Here is an 18,576-nt window from a genome sequence, read left to right on the forward strand (position 1 = left end):
GCCTTGATATTTCTTCACACCCTGGCCGGCCCTTCCTTTTCTCCCTATTGCCACGACTTATCCTGCCCAGGGCACTTGCCCCTCCCTTGTGCTACGTTTTGCTCAGGGGTCCCATATTTGGGTTTTCTTTGACTTCGCCCACCTGCATAGAAGTTGAGGGAGGGAGGAGGACTCCCAGTCTAGCATCTGCCCTCAGCCCATCCTGTCCCAGCCAGGCTCTGGCCAGAATCCCAAGCCACCCTACCTTCTGCAACTGCCCTGAACTTGTCTCAGCTCAGCCCCTGGGATCCCTGTCCGTGGGCCTCCTGCAGAGCTCACCCGGTGCTTGGCCCCAGCACCCTGGCCCCTGGTGCTGCCTGCGGCGGGAGCTACCAGCTTTTTGGAATTCCTAATCGCTCCTGGCCCCGGTGATTGGCTGCTCAGCTCTGACCCCGCTTGGGCTGCCGCCTGGTTGGATAAAAGAGGAATCTCCTTGGGGCTCCAGAGCATTAGACACCGGAGGGGGCACCTGGGACCAACTTCGCAAAGCGGGGAACCCGGCGGGGGGGTGAGGGGAGCAAAAGACCTGCGGCCTCAGCCCCTCCAAAGAGCCGGGAAATGACGGGGAAAGCAGGGGAAGCGCTGAGCAAGCCCAAATCCGAGACAGTGGCCAAGAGTACCTCGGGGGGCGCCCCAGCCAGGTGCACCGGGTTCGGCATCCAGGAGATCCTGGGCTTGAACAAGGAGCCCCCCAGCTCCCACCCGCGGGCTGCCCTCGACGGTCTGGCCCCCGGGCACTTGCTGGCGGCGCGCTCCGTGCTCAGTCCCGCAGGAGTGGGCAGCATGGGCTTGCTGGGGCCTGGGGGGCTCCCCGGCTTCTACGCGCAACCCACCTTCCTGGAAGTGCTGTCCGATCCGCAGAACGTCCACTTGCAGCCTCTGGGCAGAGCGTCGGGGCCGCTGGACACCAGCCAGACGGCTAGCTCCGGTAGGTGAGGGCGAGGCTGCGTGGCTCCCTGATTCGGGGCGAGAGCCGGGACTCCTCGCCGTCGGCTCTCGCTTGCATTGCGGGGCCTCCTTCGCACGCAGAAGTTCGTGCCAGGCCGGGAGGTCGCAGCTGGGGCCTGGGTCCCGCGCGCCCCGGGCAAGGGCCGGGAGAATGCCCCGGCGCCCGCGGGGTTTCATCCCCTGCGTTTCCTGTCGCCGCGCTGTTCTCTCATCCCGGTGTTGGGCCCCGCTTTGCCGCGGCGCTGGGTTGGGGGCCCACTGGAAACCCGGCTTGGGATGTCAGCACCCAGGGCGCGGGCTGGCGGCCCCCAGCTCCGCCGCTCCACTGCAGCACCAGTATTCCGGAGGACCCACGCTCCTGGAGCCCGACTCCGTTCTGGGCGCTGGCGGCCCGGGAAACCGGCGCCCGCTTCGGCCCCGGCCTCATGCCCAAAGTGGTCTTTTCTTTCCTCCTTTTCTCCATTCCAAACTACCCGCGTTGGTCGGCTGGGGGTTATTTTTCATGCCGTGAGCTTGGCCCACCCGGCCAGGGCAGCGGCCGCCGCGCCACTCTCTGCACCTAAGTGCCACAATATAACGGATCCCGGCGACGGGCGGGCTCGGGGCCCCTGGATGACCCCGCCGCTGCCTCCCGGGGCCGCTTTCCCGGCCTTGTGTCCCCGCCGGCTCGGGCCTCCGGCTTTTGTTCGTGCTTCCTAATCCCCCCGATGTTTCGTTACCGTTTTATTTATTTTTATTTGGAGGAACAACGAAAAGTGTGGCGTCGCAGTCTCTCCAGTCTCGAGCGGGGGCGCATTGTGAGGGCACTGAAAAAGGGGCTGTGCCAGGGGAGCCCCCAGCCCTTACCGGAGCCCAGCTCCCTGAGCCCGGTCCCGCTCCTTGGGGACAACTTTTGGGTCAGGGGAGCCGGGGCTGCAAGAGCAGAGCAGGACACGGAGCCCGTGGTGCCCCAGGAGCTCCCAGCCACAGCCCCTGAGGCTGCGCGCTCCCCCGCCGTCCCTGCCCCAAGTGCGCCGGGGCCTCAGACTCTCTTACAACGAAATCTGCTCAAAACCCACGGATTGGGGCGCTGGCGTGCGTAGGGCCAGCTGGGCTTGGGGATGGGAATGACCTCGCGGAGGCCTTCCCAGAGAGAGAGAGAGCAGGCCCTCGCCGCTCCGGGACGCGGCCCCAGTGGGGCCCTAGTGGGTTTGGGCGCCTGACGTCCTCCCGCGCAGCCCGGCGCGTCCCCGGTTCTGCCGCACGTGCTTCCTCCCGCTTTTCAGATTCTGAAGATGTTTCCTCCAGCGACCGAAAAATGTCCAAATCGGCTTTAAACCAAACCAAGAAACGGAAGAAGCGGCGACACAGGTAAGGCCCCTGCGGCGCTTTCCGCTACCTCTCCTGCTCACCACCTCCCCCCACCCACCCTGTCAACCCCTGTTGGGTGGGGTCTCTTGGACCCTATTTTCGCCGACTCCACATCTGAGTCCCGAGGCTGCGCCGGGGCGGGGAGCACGGATGTGGTTTGGGGGCACCTGCCCCACCCTGACATCCAGCGGCACCGGGTGAGGTGGATGAGCGGCCGCCAGGAAAGCGACACTGTTTTAGGCTTTCTCCTCCTTCTTCCGGAAAAAGGAGAGGCCCCAAACAGGGCCACACCGGAGCCAGAGAGAAGCTGGCGGCCCCCAGATGCGATCCTGGCATCAGCACATCCGAGAGCCACGCACAGCTCTCGGCGGGGAGCTCGGCTCCCACCTGCAGCCCAAGCCGGTCCTCCGCCCTCTGCCCTCTGTCCCCTGCCTCGGGCCCTGTCTGCTCTGGCAACCCGTTAGCTTTCTGCTCCCACCGTTCCCCAAATCTCGAGCGTGATATCTGCCTTGATGGAAATTTTTCGTTAGGCTTTTGCTCTTTTATGATCCTGAGAGATCCTCTTTCCTTCCCTGGGCCTCAGTTTCCTTGTCTGTAAAATGGAGAGAGAGGGGGAAGTGCGGACTGGATGACCCCACCAGCCCTAGCTTGAGTGGAGTGGGCTGGGCTGGGGCACAGACGAAAGAGAGGGTTTTTAAAAATATGTCTTTAAATAGACATTGCTTGCACAAATTAAAATTCAATAGGTGTCACAAGGTATATCCTGAAAAGCAATCCCCCACCCCAGATCTGCAGGCCCTGGGCCCTGCAGGCCCTTGTAGCACAAGTGCTACGGTTCCATGTGTAAATTTACGAGGAGTTTTTTAAGGAAACGAAGGAGTGAGAACCAAAAATCTCCCTGTCTGCGAGTGCTTCCAGGCGCTGTCCCTGCGCTCACCGGGGGTCTGTTCCCCCAAAACCTGTCTCTCCGCCCACGTCCAGGTGGCGCACCCCCAGGGTCCCGCAGGCTCTCGGGACATTTCCCCACTAGGGAGCTCTTTGCCTCCCTGCCCCATCCTCCTCACCCTCTTCCTCCAATTTGTTCTCAGCCTCTTGGCACTCTTTCTCTCGGCGCTTTGTTTCTGTCTTCCTTAGCCCTCAGAAACTCCGCTGTTAAACCCCCTTTGAAAATGGCTTTTCCAAAAAAAAAAAAAAAAAAAAGAAAATGGCTTTTCCAGACCTCACAGGTTCAATCTTGAATGAGGGTATACTTTGACTTGGTTTCTCGGTGACCTGGGTTAGTTTCCTTCAGACAGCTGTTTGTTTTTGTTCAGTTTGTTTTGTTTTACTTTAAATGGAAGCAATTGTTTAGTCCTTATCCTGGATCATTGTTTACATTCATTCACCCAACAAATATTCACTAAAAAAACCCTCTGATGCACCCATTTCATGCTGGTCTTAGAATGACTGATCCTATCAGCCTGGAGACCAAGGACAGGGAGCAGACCTGGGAAGGGAAGGCAGGTCACAGTCTGGCTGAACTGCTTCTGTGCTGGCGCAGGAATGGGGATCTCATAGCCCCAGAAAAAGCATCCCCCAAATCCTGCATGCCCCAGCAGTGTTTCAGCTTCAGAACATCTGCCTCATAGATGGAAGTGGTACTTGGAATTGGCCGACCCATAGCCCAAAGTCCAAGCTTAAGGTTCCTGACCCTCTGTCCTCAGCTGCTGCCCTCTCTACCACAGAGATCTTTGGGAGCTTTGCAGGGTGCCCAGGGAGACAAGATAACAACTTACCACCTGCACTAGGTTTCTGGCTATATCTGGGGCATGCAGGGAGCAGATTATTGGAGGAGAATGGTTACTGATTGCCAGTGCAGTTTTTAATTAATAAAAAATGTGTTTTCCTGAGCTTCTCTCATGTGGGGATTTCAGGTAAGAGATCATGGTATCTGGTAGTGAGAGATGGACATCTCTTTATTTCTCAGAAACACACTGGGCCTAGCAGGGGTTGGAAGAGAGGAGAGAGGATGGGCCAGCCGCTTTGGGAATCTCGCTGAGTTTGCTCTTCTCTTTTACCCAGAAGGCTCAGACAGGATACAATGGGAACCTGAAGGGTCTGAGGGTCTGCAGAAAGCCAGAGGCAGGCTTTTTAGGGTCACATTGTGGGAGCAGAGGGAGGTTCCCTGGAGAGCCAGGAGTGTCAGCATCAAAACACGGATTGGCTTTGAGGCAGAAATGAGGGGAAATTTGGGGGATTTGAGGCTTTGTTTTCTTTTTGGAATTTGAGTTCTCTCAAGCAGAGGCTGGCACTTGAATGGTTTTAAAATGATCTATGGTCAGCTGTCCCGTTTAGCTTTGGCCACAACACCTATGTGCCTCAGTTTCCCTAGTTTTGAAAAGGACTTGCATGTTTTGATTGTTTATTTTGACAATCTGTGCAGGAGCCTTTCAGTAAATGGCAGGAGAGAAATAGAAACAGCAGATCTTCAAAATTCTAAAGAATTAACTTTCTGTTTTCATAAGCATTTCACTGCTCTCCCCCACTCCAAGAGAATAGGATAAATTGTGTAGACTCAAACCAGCCGTTTTCTACAAAGAGCAGAATCTTTCTTCCTTACATATCCCCCAGTGTAATCCCTTGATATAGAAATGACAATACCAACACAAGGAAAATATAGGGCTTAACTTTGTACTTTTTCCTTGTGTTAGGTGAGGGTGAGGGCAACAGTGAGGGATTCTGAACCCCTGTGCTGTTCCCGGGGTCCAAATTCTAGAACAAGCAAGGAAGGTATCACTTTTACAAGTTGAGTTTGTGGAATCTTGACTCTGTTGCCTATTGGCTTGTTGATGAGGGTAAAGGTCACCTAAAACTTGGTGAACTTAAGGTCTACAAAGAGAAGAATTTGTATCTGTAAGTGGGAATGTAGTGTGTTTATTCAAGAAAAAGGGGGGGTCTATGAATCCCCTAATATTGGAGGCAAAATTGTATGTATTGGAACGTATTTGTGTGCACATTTTCCTAGGGTGAGATAATGTAGATCTTACCAGCTTCTTAAAGCAGTTTGACCTAAAATAGGTCAATGTAAACTGCTCTGTGAGGGTGGGGGGGGCTGTGTAGGTAGTTTCTCTCAGGGTGACCTGAGTCAGGCTCCCCTGAATGGGGCTCCCCTCTGGGTGTGAAGCTGAGCCTGTGTGGGGAGGATGAAAGACAGCCCTTGAAAGACAGCCCTTGCCTTCTGAGCACAGGAGGGGACCGTGCCCCTCATCTTCCTCACCCTTCGTCTCCAAGGGCAGCTCTGAGGAGCTGATAGGTCTGGGGCAGGGCAGAATGAGGAGGGTGGAATGTTGGGGTGTCGGGGTTGACGATGTGGGAAATGCAGTTCTCAGTTGTTAATACACTGAGGTTGCAGCTGCATTTGACCGTTTGGCGAGTCTTCGAATTTTAAGTGCAGTTTGAAAGATCAACTCTACTGTCTGTGAGAGGATCCCAGGAAGGGAAACCGGGCCCGGTGGGCTGTGGCATTTATTTACCGGATGCACTCTCACCCTGTGTGTGGGAGAAGGAAGAGGGGGCTTCTGCAGTTTTCTAAAATTTCTGTCTTAACACCCTTTCCCCCAAAGCATTTCTAGAAAGATTCCCAGTATGAAATGTCACTGAGGGCAGGACTAACCCTCAGCACCACAAGAAGGGTAGTGTGGGCCCTCAGTTGTGACTGAAGAGTCCAGAGGATTAAGCTATGAGTGTGTGTCAACATATGTGTGTCTGTGCACGTGTGTGTGCGTGTGTGTGCAGCAGTCTGTGCCCAATTGTGCTGAGACAGCGTGGGTGTGGGGTCTGTTCAGGAGGCATAACAGAGGGCCATTCTATCCTCTCTGGGACAGGCTCGTTCTGTTTCCAGGATCCTGAGTGTCCTGATTTTGCTCCCCTCAGGACAATCTTTACCTCTTACCAGCTAGAGGAGCTGGAGAAAGCGTTCAACGAGGCCCACTATCCAGATGTCTATGCCCGGGAGATGCTGGCCATGAAAACGGAGCTGCCAGAAGACAGGATACAGGTAACAGGGTCCTGAGTCCTCTCTCTCCCATTTTCCCCACTCTTGGGGACAGCAGCAGCACAGGCTCCCAGATACTTATCTCCCACGCTCCCTGCTATAAGCACCTGCTTGCCTGTGATGATGGTCTCATGAAGAGCAGTCCGTTTAAGTTGACAGGTATTTGCTGAACACCTCCCATGTGAGATGGGCACTGTTCAGGGACAAGAGTCTCAGCAGATGTGCTCCAGCCTGCTGTTCCAGACTGTAGGCTTCCTGAAGAGTATGTAAGACAGACCCCAAGGGGATCCATGGTGGGAGGAGTTCTGGGTGGGTCCTGGGTCCTGAGCAGGGTCTCTGTTGTGGCAGATATCTCAGAGGAACAGCTAAATGTCTGCCTCAAGGCCAGAGGTGGCCCCAGGCCTCTCAAGGTGCCTGGAGATGGGGGAGAGTGGTTTTTAGCTCTGACCCCAGTCTGTTTCCCTTCCCTCCACTCCCCTCCCCAGGAGGAAGAGGATGCCCTCTCCCTTCCTTCTTCCCATCCCGTCTACCCACCTGAGGCTCCTTCCTCCTCTCACAGTTCAACAGCTGGCCTTGCCCTGAGCTCCTGCTCTTTTACTTCTCCCTGGTCTGGCCCAGGATGTGGCTGGGGACATGTGCCTGTATGGTGGCACGTTAAGCCCTCCTCCTCTCCGGAAGAGCTTTGTCATAACCAGCCACCCATGTGGGCTGGGATGTCCTCAGCTGGGCACAACTCCTCCTTTCATTAGCAGTAGGACCTTCCCAAGTACAGACTGCCCCTCGCTGCGCAGGAGTGGGGCTGCTTAATCATTTATTTGGGAGAAGATGAAGTCTGATGATTTCTAGACCAGGCCTCCATGAGGAAGAAGAAGTGAGTGAGGTGGGAGGAACATATCCAGAAGATCTGGATTTGCCTTAGCTGGATCGCAACCTTAAATGAAAGCTGTTCCCATCACCTGGCTGGTCCAGTGTCGTTCACTACTGAGGCTGGGAAATGGGGGGGTCCTGACACTTTCTGGAACCCCTTCTGCTCACATCTCCTCCCAGTCAAGGTCCTTTGTGTTTCCAGGTGTGATATGTGTTGGGGGTAGGGGTGGGGCTAGAGAAGGAACCACAGAAGGTGTGTGGATGGCTCTGTGCTTTCTCACCAGACAACCAGAGAATGGGAAATGAGGCATGAGCTGCTTTTCCAGAAGAGCCTTTCTCTCCCTTGCAAATCTATTTGGAATTTCAGTCAATGGCTTTAGCATTGACACTAACAATAAGCTCAATTATTCCTAAGCAGATTATCTGTTTGGTGCATTATCCATGATGGCCTGGATCCATCACACCCCCACCCAGTTGGGTTCCGGTGGGGTAATACTGGGTATTGATTCTGAATCGTGTACGTGCATGCGTATGTGTGTGTGTGGGGGGCTGTTGTGTACAAGCCAAGGCCCAATCCAGTTGATGTATGAGGGTAACCCCTGCCTGCCGTCATTGGCACAAAGTTGGCTATTACAAGGGTGGGGTGGAAGACGGACAAACCCCCTCTTGAGAAGTAGGAAGGAACATCTTGTCTCTTGCAGTGGGTTGCCCTAAAAGCTGTCTGGCTATGGTGGTGGGAGGTGACAATGTTTGTAACTGTCTTGCTACAAATGTTTCAGCAGGTGGATACTGGGCTTAGGTTCCCTGGGGGGTGTCTGTGTGGTGGTGTCTAAAGCCACCAGGACCAGCAAGGAGGATCTGGAGTGAGGAGTAAGTTGATTGCCCTGGGACTGTGAGGACTGGCTGTGGGATGTGTGCATGTGGGAGAACTGAGGCAGGAATCTCTCCAACTTGGTGAGCACTACAGGGTTCTTTGTTAAATGCTGCCCCCAGATGGTGTTTGTGAGCTGTCAAATAGTCTGACCCCAAATCTTATCCCAAGTGGCCTGGGAAAGATCATAGCGTGTATCAACCACAATCACAGCTGTAATTTACAGAGCAGTTTCCATGTGCCACGTGTTCTAAATACGTGACATGCACAGGAGAGGGAGGGAGGTGTGGTGATTTGGGGCACCGACTCTGGAACCAGACTGTCTGGTGCGTGTCCTGGCTTCACCAGTTACCAGCTGAGTCACTATGGACAAGTTGCTTCATCCCCCCTTCAGAGCCTCGAATTCCTCATCCATAAAATAGGGATAATAATGGCACCTGCAGATGCCATGAGCCATGTGTGTAATATGTTCTGAGTGGTGTCTGGCACGTGCCCCATGCTCATTCAGTTTCAGATCTGATCTCATTAAATCCTGGTGAGAACTGGTGGGGTAGAGACCATTCACTTCCTTTTATAACTGAGGAAACTGAGGCATAGCAACTTCCCAAGGCTACACAGCTAAGTGGGGGGCACAGGGACCCACATCTGCATTTTGAGTTTGAAGGCTATGCTTTGACTTGAAGCTGGGGGAAAAGAGATGGTTTGAGGTCAGGTGGAGGGCCTGTACCAAACCTTCTTTATAAAAATAACCAATATTCATTGAGCACCAGGTATTGTTCTAAAAAAAAAAAAAAAAAATCTAAAAAGCCTTCTCAGGATCACCTTCCTCACCAGGCCCCTAGTCTGTCATTGATGGAATGGGGGAGCAGTACAGGTGGAGTTTGGCTGCCTCAAGTGGACAGCTAGGACATACACCCTCGCTGGGTCAACCCAAGTAAACCCCTGGACGTCTGAGGTCTCAGGTCTAATGTCTAACGAGAACCTAGTGTGGAAGTGAAAAGTCAGACACATCTACTTCTAATCTTTGTTTCCCTGCCAGCAAGCCAAACTCTGAGCCTCAATTTACTCATTTGTAAAATAAGAATAGTTTCTTAAAATGCTAATTTAATAAAAGTATTATTACTGGCATTATTAAGTACTCACGCTTGTCCCAGATAGTAAGTGCTTTAAATGCCTTGGTTCGCTAAATCCTCACAACAACGAGATGAATGAGATGCTCTTCTTATCCTTATTTTGTGGATGTGGCAAATGAGGGGCTGAGAAGTGAAGTAAGGAGTAGACTGGGATTCAAACCCAGGACGCAACTATGAATGTCTGTTCACATAAACTGGAATAATCAGTGCCAATGGCAGCGATGATGGGCCAGCCCTGTCTGTAATTACCTATTTCCTCTGCCTTAGGGCTTGGACGGTAAGCACTTCCTCGTTCTGCAGCTCTCAGGGTTGCAGTGAAAGGATACCACGTTTTATTGGATGAAGAAGAGATTCCAAGTCTCCATATCAGATAGACACATAGTCCTCTTTGTGTCTCCAAAAAATGCTGGGATGTGGCATTCTGGAAGCCTCTGCAAGATGTCAGCCTGGGGAAAAGGAAGTGGGTTTCCAGACTGATTTTATTTCCTTTGTGAGGTCACTCATCCCTCGACTTATAAGATTGGGGTATGAACATACATTCACTTATTTGTTTACTGTATTCTTTTCTGCCACAAGTCGTACTTACTAAAAATGCCTGTGGGACAGAGGTATGTATGTGCAAAGTGAACAGGGTTCACGTCACCCCAAAGTTTTGCAGCTTGGTGTGAGGATGAAAGTTGGATCCTCTGACTAATGCTGTTTGATTCTGCCCCTTTCAAGTGGCCCGTGCTCGAGGGCAGGGAATGAAGTTTTAGGGGATTATATTCCAGAAGTTAGAAGACAGATGGCATAGATGGGAAAGGGTTGCAGTGTGTCTCAGCCTGGGACGTGTATTAGAATCATAGGGCAGCTTTTTAAAATACCCCTGCTGGGCTCCCATGGCCAGCAGTTCTGATTTAATTGCTTTGGTGTGGAGCATTGGCATCTGTATGTTTTTGAAGCTCTGCAGATGATTGGGGGCAGCACTGTAAAAACGTTGGGTCGGAAACTCAGGAAAGGAGTTTCTCCGTTTTGAGTGTGTTAATATGAGTGGAAGAAAGTGGAATTTTGGGTGACAAGGTAGGATGAGGCTGGAGATGATCTGTCAGGTATGCAACGAAGGATGCTGCCTGGGGCTGCCGGGAAACGTGGGCAAAGCTGCCCCCTAGTGGACAACAGAGGCTATTGCAAAGCCAGGCTTCTCTGAGCCTGAAGCTGGGACTGGAAGGGGTGTGTGTGCAATCATTACATCACACCAGCAATGAGCCCAAATGAATCAGCTTCCAGCCAGAGGAGAGGAAGGAAACTGGGTGAATGTGACGGAAACTTCCATGTGGCCAACAAAGCCAAGCCTGATGGCATGGAGCAAGATTGGAGCGCAGGGTTTGGGGTAGCCAAGTGACCAGAACGTACAAAGACCACTCTATTAAGCAAGATGTCACTTTTAGGGGGGCAATCCTGGAAGGACCTCAGTGTTTCCTGGGAGATCTTTGAGGGAATGAACCCTGGGCATGTTGTCCTGTGTGGATACAGGAACGGGAGCTTTTCTGGACAGGAGCTGTGTGATAACAGCAGAAGCCATGGGCACAGCCACAGCTGTGCATGCTGGTTACCCACATATAAAAGAAAGAGCTGATAGAGTTTACTGGTCAGCTTGTTGTGTGCCTTTGTAACAGGAGAGCACCCATTTGGCAAGAAGTCCTTTCCTGGGTCCAGTACATCTTTGGAGGCACAAGCTCTCAGCACCTTCTCTGCCAGCTGTGGAGGCATCTGCCAGACCAGCTGTTGATAGCCAGAGGCATCTTACCTGGGCTTCCTCACAGCTGCTGTGCCATCACCTTTGAGGGGAAATGTAGGCTCTTTCCAGAGCTGGAAGACCTCAACTCTCCTTTGCCTAAAACTAAAACCTGGTGACTCTTTGTGTCACTTTTGGGTCTCTTCTCAGGAGCTCAGAGCCCTGAAGTGTAAGGCATGGCTCTGGTCCTTGCTGGGGCCTTGATGCAGGTTCTCCTGAAGAGTTCTGGACCTGACTCCCATGTGAGAGGAACGTCTCTTCTAGAAAGTGGGTAATCAGGGAAGTGAGTGAGAGAGGAATTGAAGGAATACTTTGGGCTTGCCAGAACTGAGAGACCAAGTAGGAAAAAGGGCCCAAATGCTGCGAAGGAATCTCAAAGGTGAGAGATGGAAAGACCTGGCTTTATGTGAAAAGTGGCATTGAACATTTGCAGGAAAGCAAAGCCTCATCTCATTGCATTTATCCACAAAACTCATCCAAAATCCAGCCAATGTTTTTTTAGTTCTCGCTATGTACCAGGCATTTCCCAAAGCACTATTTTGTTTAATTTTTACAACAAACCTTCAAGGAAATGATACCACAGGGCAGATGAGAAATTGGAACCTCTGAAAGGTTAAGAAATACACTCAAGGTCACAAAGGCAGTTGGAGGCAGAGCAGGGATCTCCAGCCTTGTCTTCTGTCTCCTGATCACAGCCAACTTGCAGGGAGTGCTGGGCAACGCATGGCGTTCTCTTGCATTGGTGCCGTAAGGGCCTGGAATACACTAGAAATGTTGGGAGAGTTGCAGGGGCATCTGTTTAGCTCTTCTGATTCCTGGAGTGGAATCTAGAGGCTATCTGTGTTAAAATCTTACATCCTGAGGGTTAGTTCTGTCACCACCCACCAACCCCCCAGTTGTTGTTATTTGTCAGTCTACCCTTGCTAAAGGGCATGTGGAGGAGGCCAGAGGGGCAGGTAATGCCATGGATTAACCTGTCCCCTGAGCAGACTCCCACTGATTTTCTGCGGTTTCACTGAAATTATAAGTAGCATTTATTGAGCACCTTCTGAGGGACAAACACTGCTTTTAGTTACTTTCATTTATTTCATTAATCTTCAAAACAACCCTGAAAGGTAGGTATTACTTTATGTTTGAAGAGACTGAGACTGAGAGAAGGTAAGTAACTTGCCTGGGATCACACAGCCACTTTTGTTAGAGCTGGGCATTCCAGTTCAGAACTGGCTAACTTCAATGTTTCTTATAAACCTTTAAGTTCTGTTAACACATATTGGTTGCTTCTGGGAAGGAAAGAGAAAGGCCAATATGAAGAGTGGTTGGGGTTAATTCTAATCCCTTGTCCACTTCCCTCCGAAGCACCATTGCCACAGCTTCCCTGCCAACTGTCCTAAAAAGAAATTGTTTTGGCTGTCCAGGTTTCCTCCATAAATTGGAGCAGCATCTGGTCTTTACACAGAGCCAGGCATTCCAGGAGCCCATAACTGAGTGTCCGGATGACTCCTAGTTTGAGCTACCAGCTGGCACCAACTCCCCTGGGAGTGTCTGTGGACAAAGTCTGATCTGCAGACCAGTTATTCATTTGCCCAAATGAGGAGACCCAGGAAAACGGTTCTGTTTACAGGCCCCAGATATGACCTGAATCCCAACTCTGCACTCCCTACTTTAGGGTTCCAATAGGATGCTTTTTCCACTTGAGAGCCCTGACCCCCATCTCAAGCACCAATGCTCATGGAATCCTGAGGAAGCCAGGGCAATACGCCTTCCCAGGCAGCCAGACTGGTGGGGAGGGGAAGGAGTAGAAACTCTGCCTTTCTATACAGTCCATTCTCCAGAATCTCTAAATCCAAACTGCTGAAAATGGACAGTTCGGTCGTAAGTTTATCATCAGAAATTATTAGCGACAAAAACCGTACCAGACTTTATGCTCTTAATGTGTCCCTCTTAGTGTGAATACGTATGGGTTTTGTTGAAGAAATCAAAATGGGTGGTTTTGATTACGGTGTGCTCGTGCTGTAAGATGTTATGTGACATGTGATATATACGTCACCTATTCTTTCTAAAATCCAAAACATTCTGAGTCTGATCCCACAGGTTCCAGTTAAGGGGCTGGGGCCTTGTTTTGTAATGTACTGTGTTCAAGCAGGAAGGTCATCTCCTGAACATGAAGCACATGGCTTACTTAGATTCACAGAGCGGGCCTTCCCAACCCTCTGTGGTCAGACTTGGTGCCTGGAATTCTGTCACCGAGAGGTTCATTCTTTGCTGTCTTCTCTGAGAGGTTGAGGAAACCAGAAGTCACTTACTTAACAGCTGTATATGGATTAGTCCTTTTAGACTTTACCTCTGTGGGAGAAGGCAGCTTGAGACAAGTGGGTACTTGGAGAGAGTGACCAAATGATAACGGGAAGGAAGATGGGGCAGGACAGAGGTCTCAGACAAACCGCAGGCCCTGGGTAGGGCAGGTAGTCAGAGACCCTGCAGGACAAGCAGGCGGCCCTGGGGAGAGACCTATACACAGCGTAGAACCAGGCCAGGACTATGGCCGAGTGAGCCCCGGCTTGCATGGCTCACCTCTATTTAGTGCACGGGGCGCAGCCGTCTAGTGGCCTTTGAATTACAGAAACCCTTGCCTAGGCAGGGCTCACTCAGGGCAGTCTGGGTCTGGACAGAGGGAGGCCTTGCGCATTGGCTTCCCAGCTGCCCCAGGAGGGCCTGAGCAGGAACGGCAGGTGCCAAACCCGGTATTAGCAAAGGAGTGTTCCACGCAGAGTGGGACCAGCCATCGTTTGTTAATGACGCTGGCCAATGTCTCAGGGCGTCTGAAGCTGCGTCTCTCCCATTTTTAGAGGTTCTGGTTATTTACAAATGAACACATGCCAAAACAGGGTTACACACATTTAGGTCAACTTAAAGCTGTGCGGTGTTGAGGCCGCCCCGCAGAAGGTGTCTGTGACCCCCGAGATGTTTGGGGTGGTGGGGAGGCGAGGCGGAGCGGCTGGGGCGCCCCCTGCCGGATGCGGCGCGCCGCGCTCGGCCGCTGACTAGGGGCTGCCGGCGGCCGCCGAGGCGCTCACTCCGCCACCTGGCGGCGGCGGCGGGAAGCGCGGGGGCGCTTGGATTCCTAGCCCCGCCGGCCCCTGCTCGAGCCTCCCTGCGGTCGAGGCAGCAAAGGGTTAAGCTGTCAGCGGCGCGATGTTAAACAGGTGTCAAAGGCGCTCCATATATCTGCAGATTGAAATCAAATTCTTTGCCGTATCAAAAGATAAATTACCCAGGCGCTGCCGCGCGTCCCACTCATCACGCCAGCGCCAGACGGCAAGCAATTTTTTTTTTTAATGTGCTAACGACCTAATCAAGCAATCAAGTCGGAGAAGATTGCAGTGACCCGGGCAGCCATCTGCCGGCGGGCCCGCATTCATTTCCCGCGCCCCCGCGCAGGGCGGGGGCTGGGGAGGGAGCTGCCTGGGGTAAGAGGGGAAAAAATCCTAAACAAATTAACACCCAATTTTCCCCTTCTAATTAGTTAAATGAGAAGTGTTTGGGGTCCCCCGGGGAGGGGGAGCAGCTCGCGGCGCAGCTCGAGCTGCCTCCCCAGCATTAATTAGTGCGGGTCAATGCCACGGCTCCCGGGAGAGCAGCCGCTTTAATTTCCCGTGATATTTCAGTGCCTGAGGCCCATCGATTCAAACTGAAATTAACTTATTTTTCAATCAGCCCAGGGCTGCCCCTGGGGGTGACTCTTCTTTTGCCGCCTGCTGAATAGAGCTGGAGCAATTTTTCATCAAAAGCTGAAACCTCCGCTGCCTAGGGCGGGGGAGAGGGCCTGGAGGGAGGGCGGGGGACCCTGTGGAGGCGAAGGAATGGAAATCACCGAGGAAACTAATAGATTCTCCCAAACCCGCCTTTGCCCACCCCTTATTTTCCCACACACACTTCCTGGGGCACCTTGGGCGTCTCCCCACCCTGGGGGATCAGGGCCCTAGGGGCTGTGAAGGGACACGAGGGGCCCAGCAGGGCCTAGAGTCCTTCCAGTGCCCACCAGTTAACCGCGGACCTCTCACTGCTTGAGGGATAGTGCAGCTGTCCCTGGTTCTGGCTCTGGCTCCTGTCAGCTGCTGGAAGTCTCAGAAAGCTGCTTTGGGAAACCAAGAAATCTCCCCTCCCCCAAGCATGGCAGGGACCTGGGAGTTCCTCCATGCAGGGTCTGAGTGCTCCAGACAGCCCCCTAGGCACCCCACTTATTCAGACCCTGCACCAGTCAGTTTGGGGGCCAGAAAAACATTCCCTAGAATGCTCCCCACTACACTTTCCTAGGTCCCCACTCCCATTTGCTCCTCACACCACTGAGAAGTTTTGTCTTCCTTACCTGACAGAGGGATGGCTGCCCAGCTCTCCCGAATATTCAGAGTTAGGTCCAAACCTGTGGAGAGCAGGTGAATGGAGGGCACTCTGGCATGGCAGGGCTCAGTCAAGACAGGGCAGAGAAGGGAGCTGACTCAGGCCTCTTGGGAGCATTCGCACCTCCGATTTGGGAGGCTGGGGGTGGACAGTCGCCAAGCTTTACAATACCTGGGTGAAAAGCCCTTTGCTCCCTGAGTTCACACTCACCTGGAAGTCTTTGTGGGACTGCTCTGGCCTTTGGACTTCTGGTGGACAGGGAGCCCTGAACACTGCTAGTCCGGCCCCTTGGAAGGAATTTATCCCTCTGCAAGTCAGAAAAGAGATTCTGTTTATATACTGGATGTGTGCATACTTGCAAGACAGCTACCAGGGTCTGCTTCTCAGCTGCAAACTAAGAACCACATTGGGAAGTGCCCACCTACAAGACCCTTGTCTGGGAGCCATCCCTATTCCATCTCCCTGTAACTCTTTGGTTTAAAAAAACGAAACAGGACCCATTTCACCCACAGTATTCTCACAAGAACTTGTGTCCTTGTTCTGGATATCCCTAAGCCTGGACAAACCGCCTGGGGTACTGCAGGGTAGGTGAGCTTAAGAAAAGACACCTGAATGGAGAAACTGGCAGTCACAAGGAGATGGGGCTGCTGGCCATGGAAGGGGTGAGGACCTTAACAGACAGACACTGGGGTAGCGACCTCTCAGAACACACCCCTGGCCTCTCAGAACACACCTGTTCATCTACAACGCAGGTCTGGTTCCAGAATCGCAGAGCCAAGTGGAGGAAGCGAGAGAAGTGCTGGGGCCGAAGCAGCGTCATGGCGGAGTATGGGCTGTATGGGGCCATGGTGCGGCACTCCATCCCCCTGCCTGAGTCCATCCTCAAGTCTGCCAAGGATGGCATCATGGACTCCTGTGCCCCATGGCTACTGGGTAAGAGCCCGCACCCTCCTTGGGGCCCTGCCCCTGTGGCAAGGAGAGTGGGCTCCCCTTAGAAGGAGACAGAGCCCTGAAGCAAAGGGACCTGGCCACAGCTGCAAAGACCCTCCCAAGACCCTCCCAAGCAGGCCTTCCATTCTCCCTTGGGGGGCTCCAAATGTAGGCTGGGCTTGGGGCTTGGTGTCTTATCCCTTGCACCCACCTACGGGTACCTAAGACGTTCATCCTGGACGGGTCCCTGACTGTGGGTTCTTTTGTACCCCCTCTTCCCTTGTGGGAGGTGGGCTTGTGATAAATGAAACTGCCCCTCTTGGTGGTTGAGGGGACCCCTAGGTCCTTTTGGCCACCCTCCGGGTTTGCCCAAAGGACTTCTTCCCCCTAAATCTCTCCACCTGCCATCTTCCCTCACCTGCCATCTGGGCCTATGTCTGAGAGCAGCACCAGCCTATCTTGGGGTTCTATGACCAGGAGGGAGGAACGGGACAGAACCCAGGTGCCCAGAGGCTTGGCTTGGAGAAGCCCTCTGCAGGTCTCGTGCCCGGTTGCTTGTCTGCAACCCCCCCCCCCCCCTGCAGCCCTGACCCCAGCCCCGGGACTCGCGTGACTGCGGTGTGTGAAGCAAGGCTTTCTGCTTGTCCTTAATTCTGGCCTCTCTCTATCTTTGCTGTTTTCAGTTCAAGATGGCTTTCCCAGGCGCTTTTCTAAACCCGAATACCAACAATTCTTTTTAGGGATGCACAAAAAATCGCTGGAGGCAGCAGCCGAGTCGGGGAGGAAGCCCGAGGTGGAGCCGCAGGCCCTGCCCAAGCTGGACAAGATGGAGCACGAGGAGCGGGGCCCCGACCCCCCAGCAACCATGTCCCAGGAGGAACTGAGGGAGAACAGCATTGCAGCGCTCCGAGCCAGAGCTCAGGAGCACAGCACCAAAGTGCTGGGAACTGTGTCCGGGCCCAACAGCCTGGCCCGGAATGCCCAGGACCCAGAGGAGGAGGCGGCCGTGGACGAAGACAGGCCGGCGGATAAGCTGAGTCCGCCGCAGCTGGAGGACATGGCTTAGGTCGAGGGTGCGCTGCTGCTGGAGCCCCAGGACTCTGCTCTTCTCCAGGCCTGTGGTGCTGGGAGGTGTCCCAGAGGCAGGGCCCAGCCTGGCCTTTGCTACCCTCCCACTGCCCCACAGGCCCTCCGTGATCCCTGGTGACTTCAGGCACAAATCACTTCTGGCCGAGGCTGGGGGCCATGCTGAGACATCCCCTACCTAGCTAGCCTTGACCTCTTCAGCAGCCTCCTCATCCCGACCGCCTTGCCTCAGAAACCTTTTTGCTGCCCCAAACCACCCCTTCAAGCCATGTTCACTCAATCCCTTGGCGACTCTCACTGTCCAAGTCCACCCCTCACTCTGATTTCTTGCTCTAAGAGCCCTCCCTCCCAGCTCTAAACCCTGGGGGAATTCAGCTCCTCTCAGGCCCACGGCCCTGTCAGGGATTGAGGACCTGCGGTCCAGAGCCCCATGACCTGAGCACGCCAGTCCTCGGCCAAATTCTGCTCCCCTCAGCCTGCTCCTTCCCTCCGATCTGGGCCTGGGCTTCTGCCATGTGAATGTACTGCCTATAGGTCCAGGCACAATCTTTGCTCTACCCCATCAATGGGGCCCAGAGTCCACATTAAATTTGGGAAGTCTCCGCCTGGGCCTCTTGGCCACCTTCCATCCCCCGCGCTTCATGGTCACCCTCAGGAACCCACCCTTTCCACACTCAGCCTGCCCCAGCGTTCATCCCAGCACAGGTGGCAGTACCGCACGTGACTCCAGGGTTTGTGCTTTGCAGCCAGGGGGCACCGCTCACAAATGCTGTCTCTCTGCATTGTTGGGAATCCAAGCCCTCTGCTCTGGGCCCTTGGGGCTGTGTTTGAAGCATCCTGACTCCCCTGAAATGCTGCCTGTGACCCTAACTTGCTATGCAAGGCACCCTTCACCTAGAGCTTCTAGCAAATTACTGGTTTGCATGTGTCCTGCCTTGGAGCAACCCAATCCAGCTGTTAAATGAACACCTAGGAAGCCACAGACCTTGACTCAACTTCACCCAGGCTGTCCTTGGGAGGCCAAGCCTGGAGTGGGCCTGGGGTACATGTAGTCATCAAGGCTGCTCACAAGAAGGGTATGAGAAAAGGCTCCAAGGAGAGTAAGGCAGAAGTCAGCGTTATACCCAAACTAAGCAACAGGGACTCA

The 18,576-nt window shown here is 53.5% G+C and overlaps 1 protein-coding gene across 2 annotated transcripts; it reads left to right on the top strand.

Moving 5' to 3' along the window:
- Positions 1–597: 597 nt before the first annotated feature.
- On the top strand, positions 598–17,409 carry VSX2 (visual system homeobox 2; the record flags this gene model as incomplete). 2 transcript variants are annotated; one of them, XM_081048034.1, is made up of 5 exons in its annotated part: positions 598–967; positions 2,253–2,337; positions 6,250–6,373; positions 16,166–16,346; positions 17,027–17,409. In XM_081048034.1, the coding sequence occupies 5 exons, from the start codon at positions 598–600 to the stop codon at positions 17,407–17,409; spliced, it is 1,143 nt and encodes a 380-aa protein (XP_080904160.1). The 2 variants fall into 2 exon arrangements, with proteins under 2 accessions (XP_080904160.1, XP_080904161.1); XM_081048035.1 differs by having other exon boundaries at positions 17,084–17,409.
- Between the last annotated feature and the right edge of the window lie 1,167 nt (positions 17,410–18,576).

Source organism: Rhinolophus hipposideros (genome assembly GCF_964194185.1).
Source record: "Rhinolophus hipposideros genome assembly, chromosome: 5".
Taxonomy (NCBI): Eukaryota; Metazoa; Chordata; class Mammalia; order Chiroptera; family Rhinolophidae; genus Rhinolophus; species Rhinolophus hipposideros.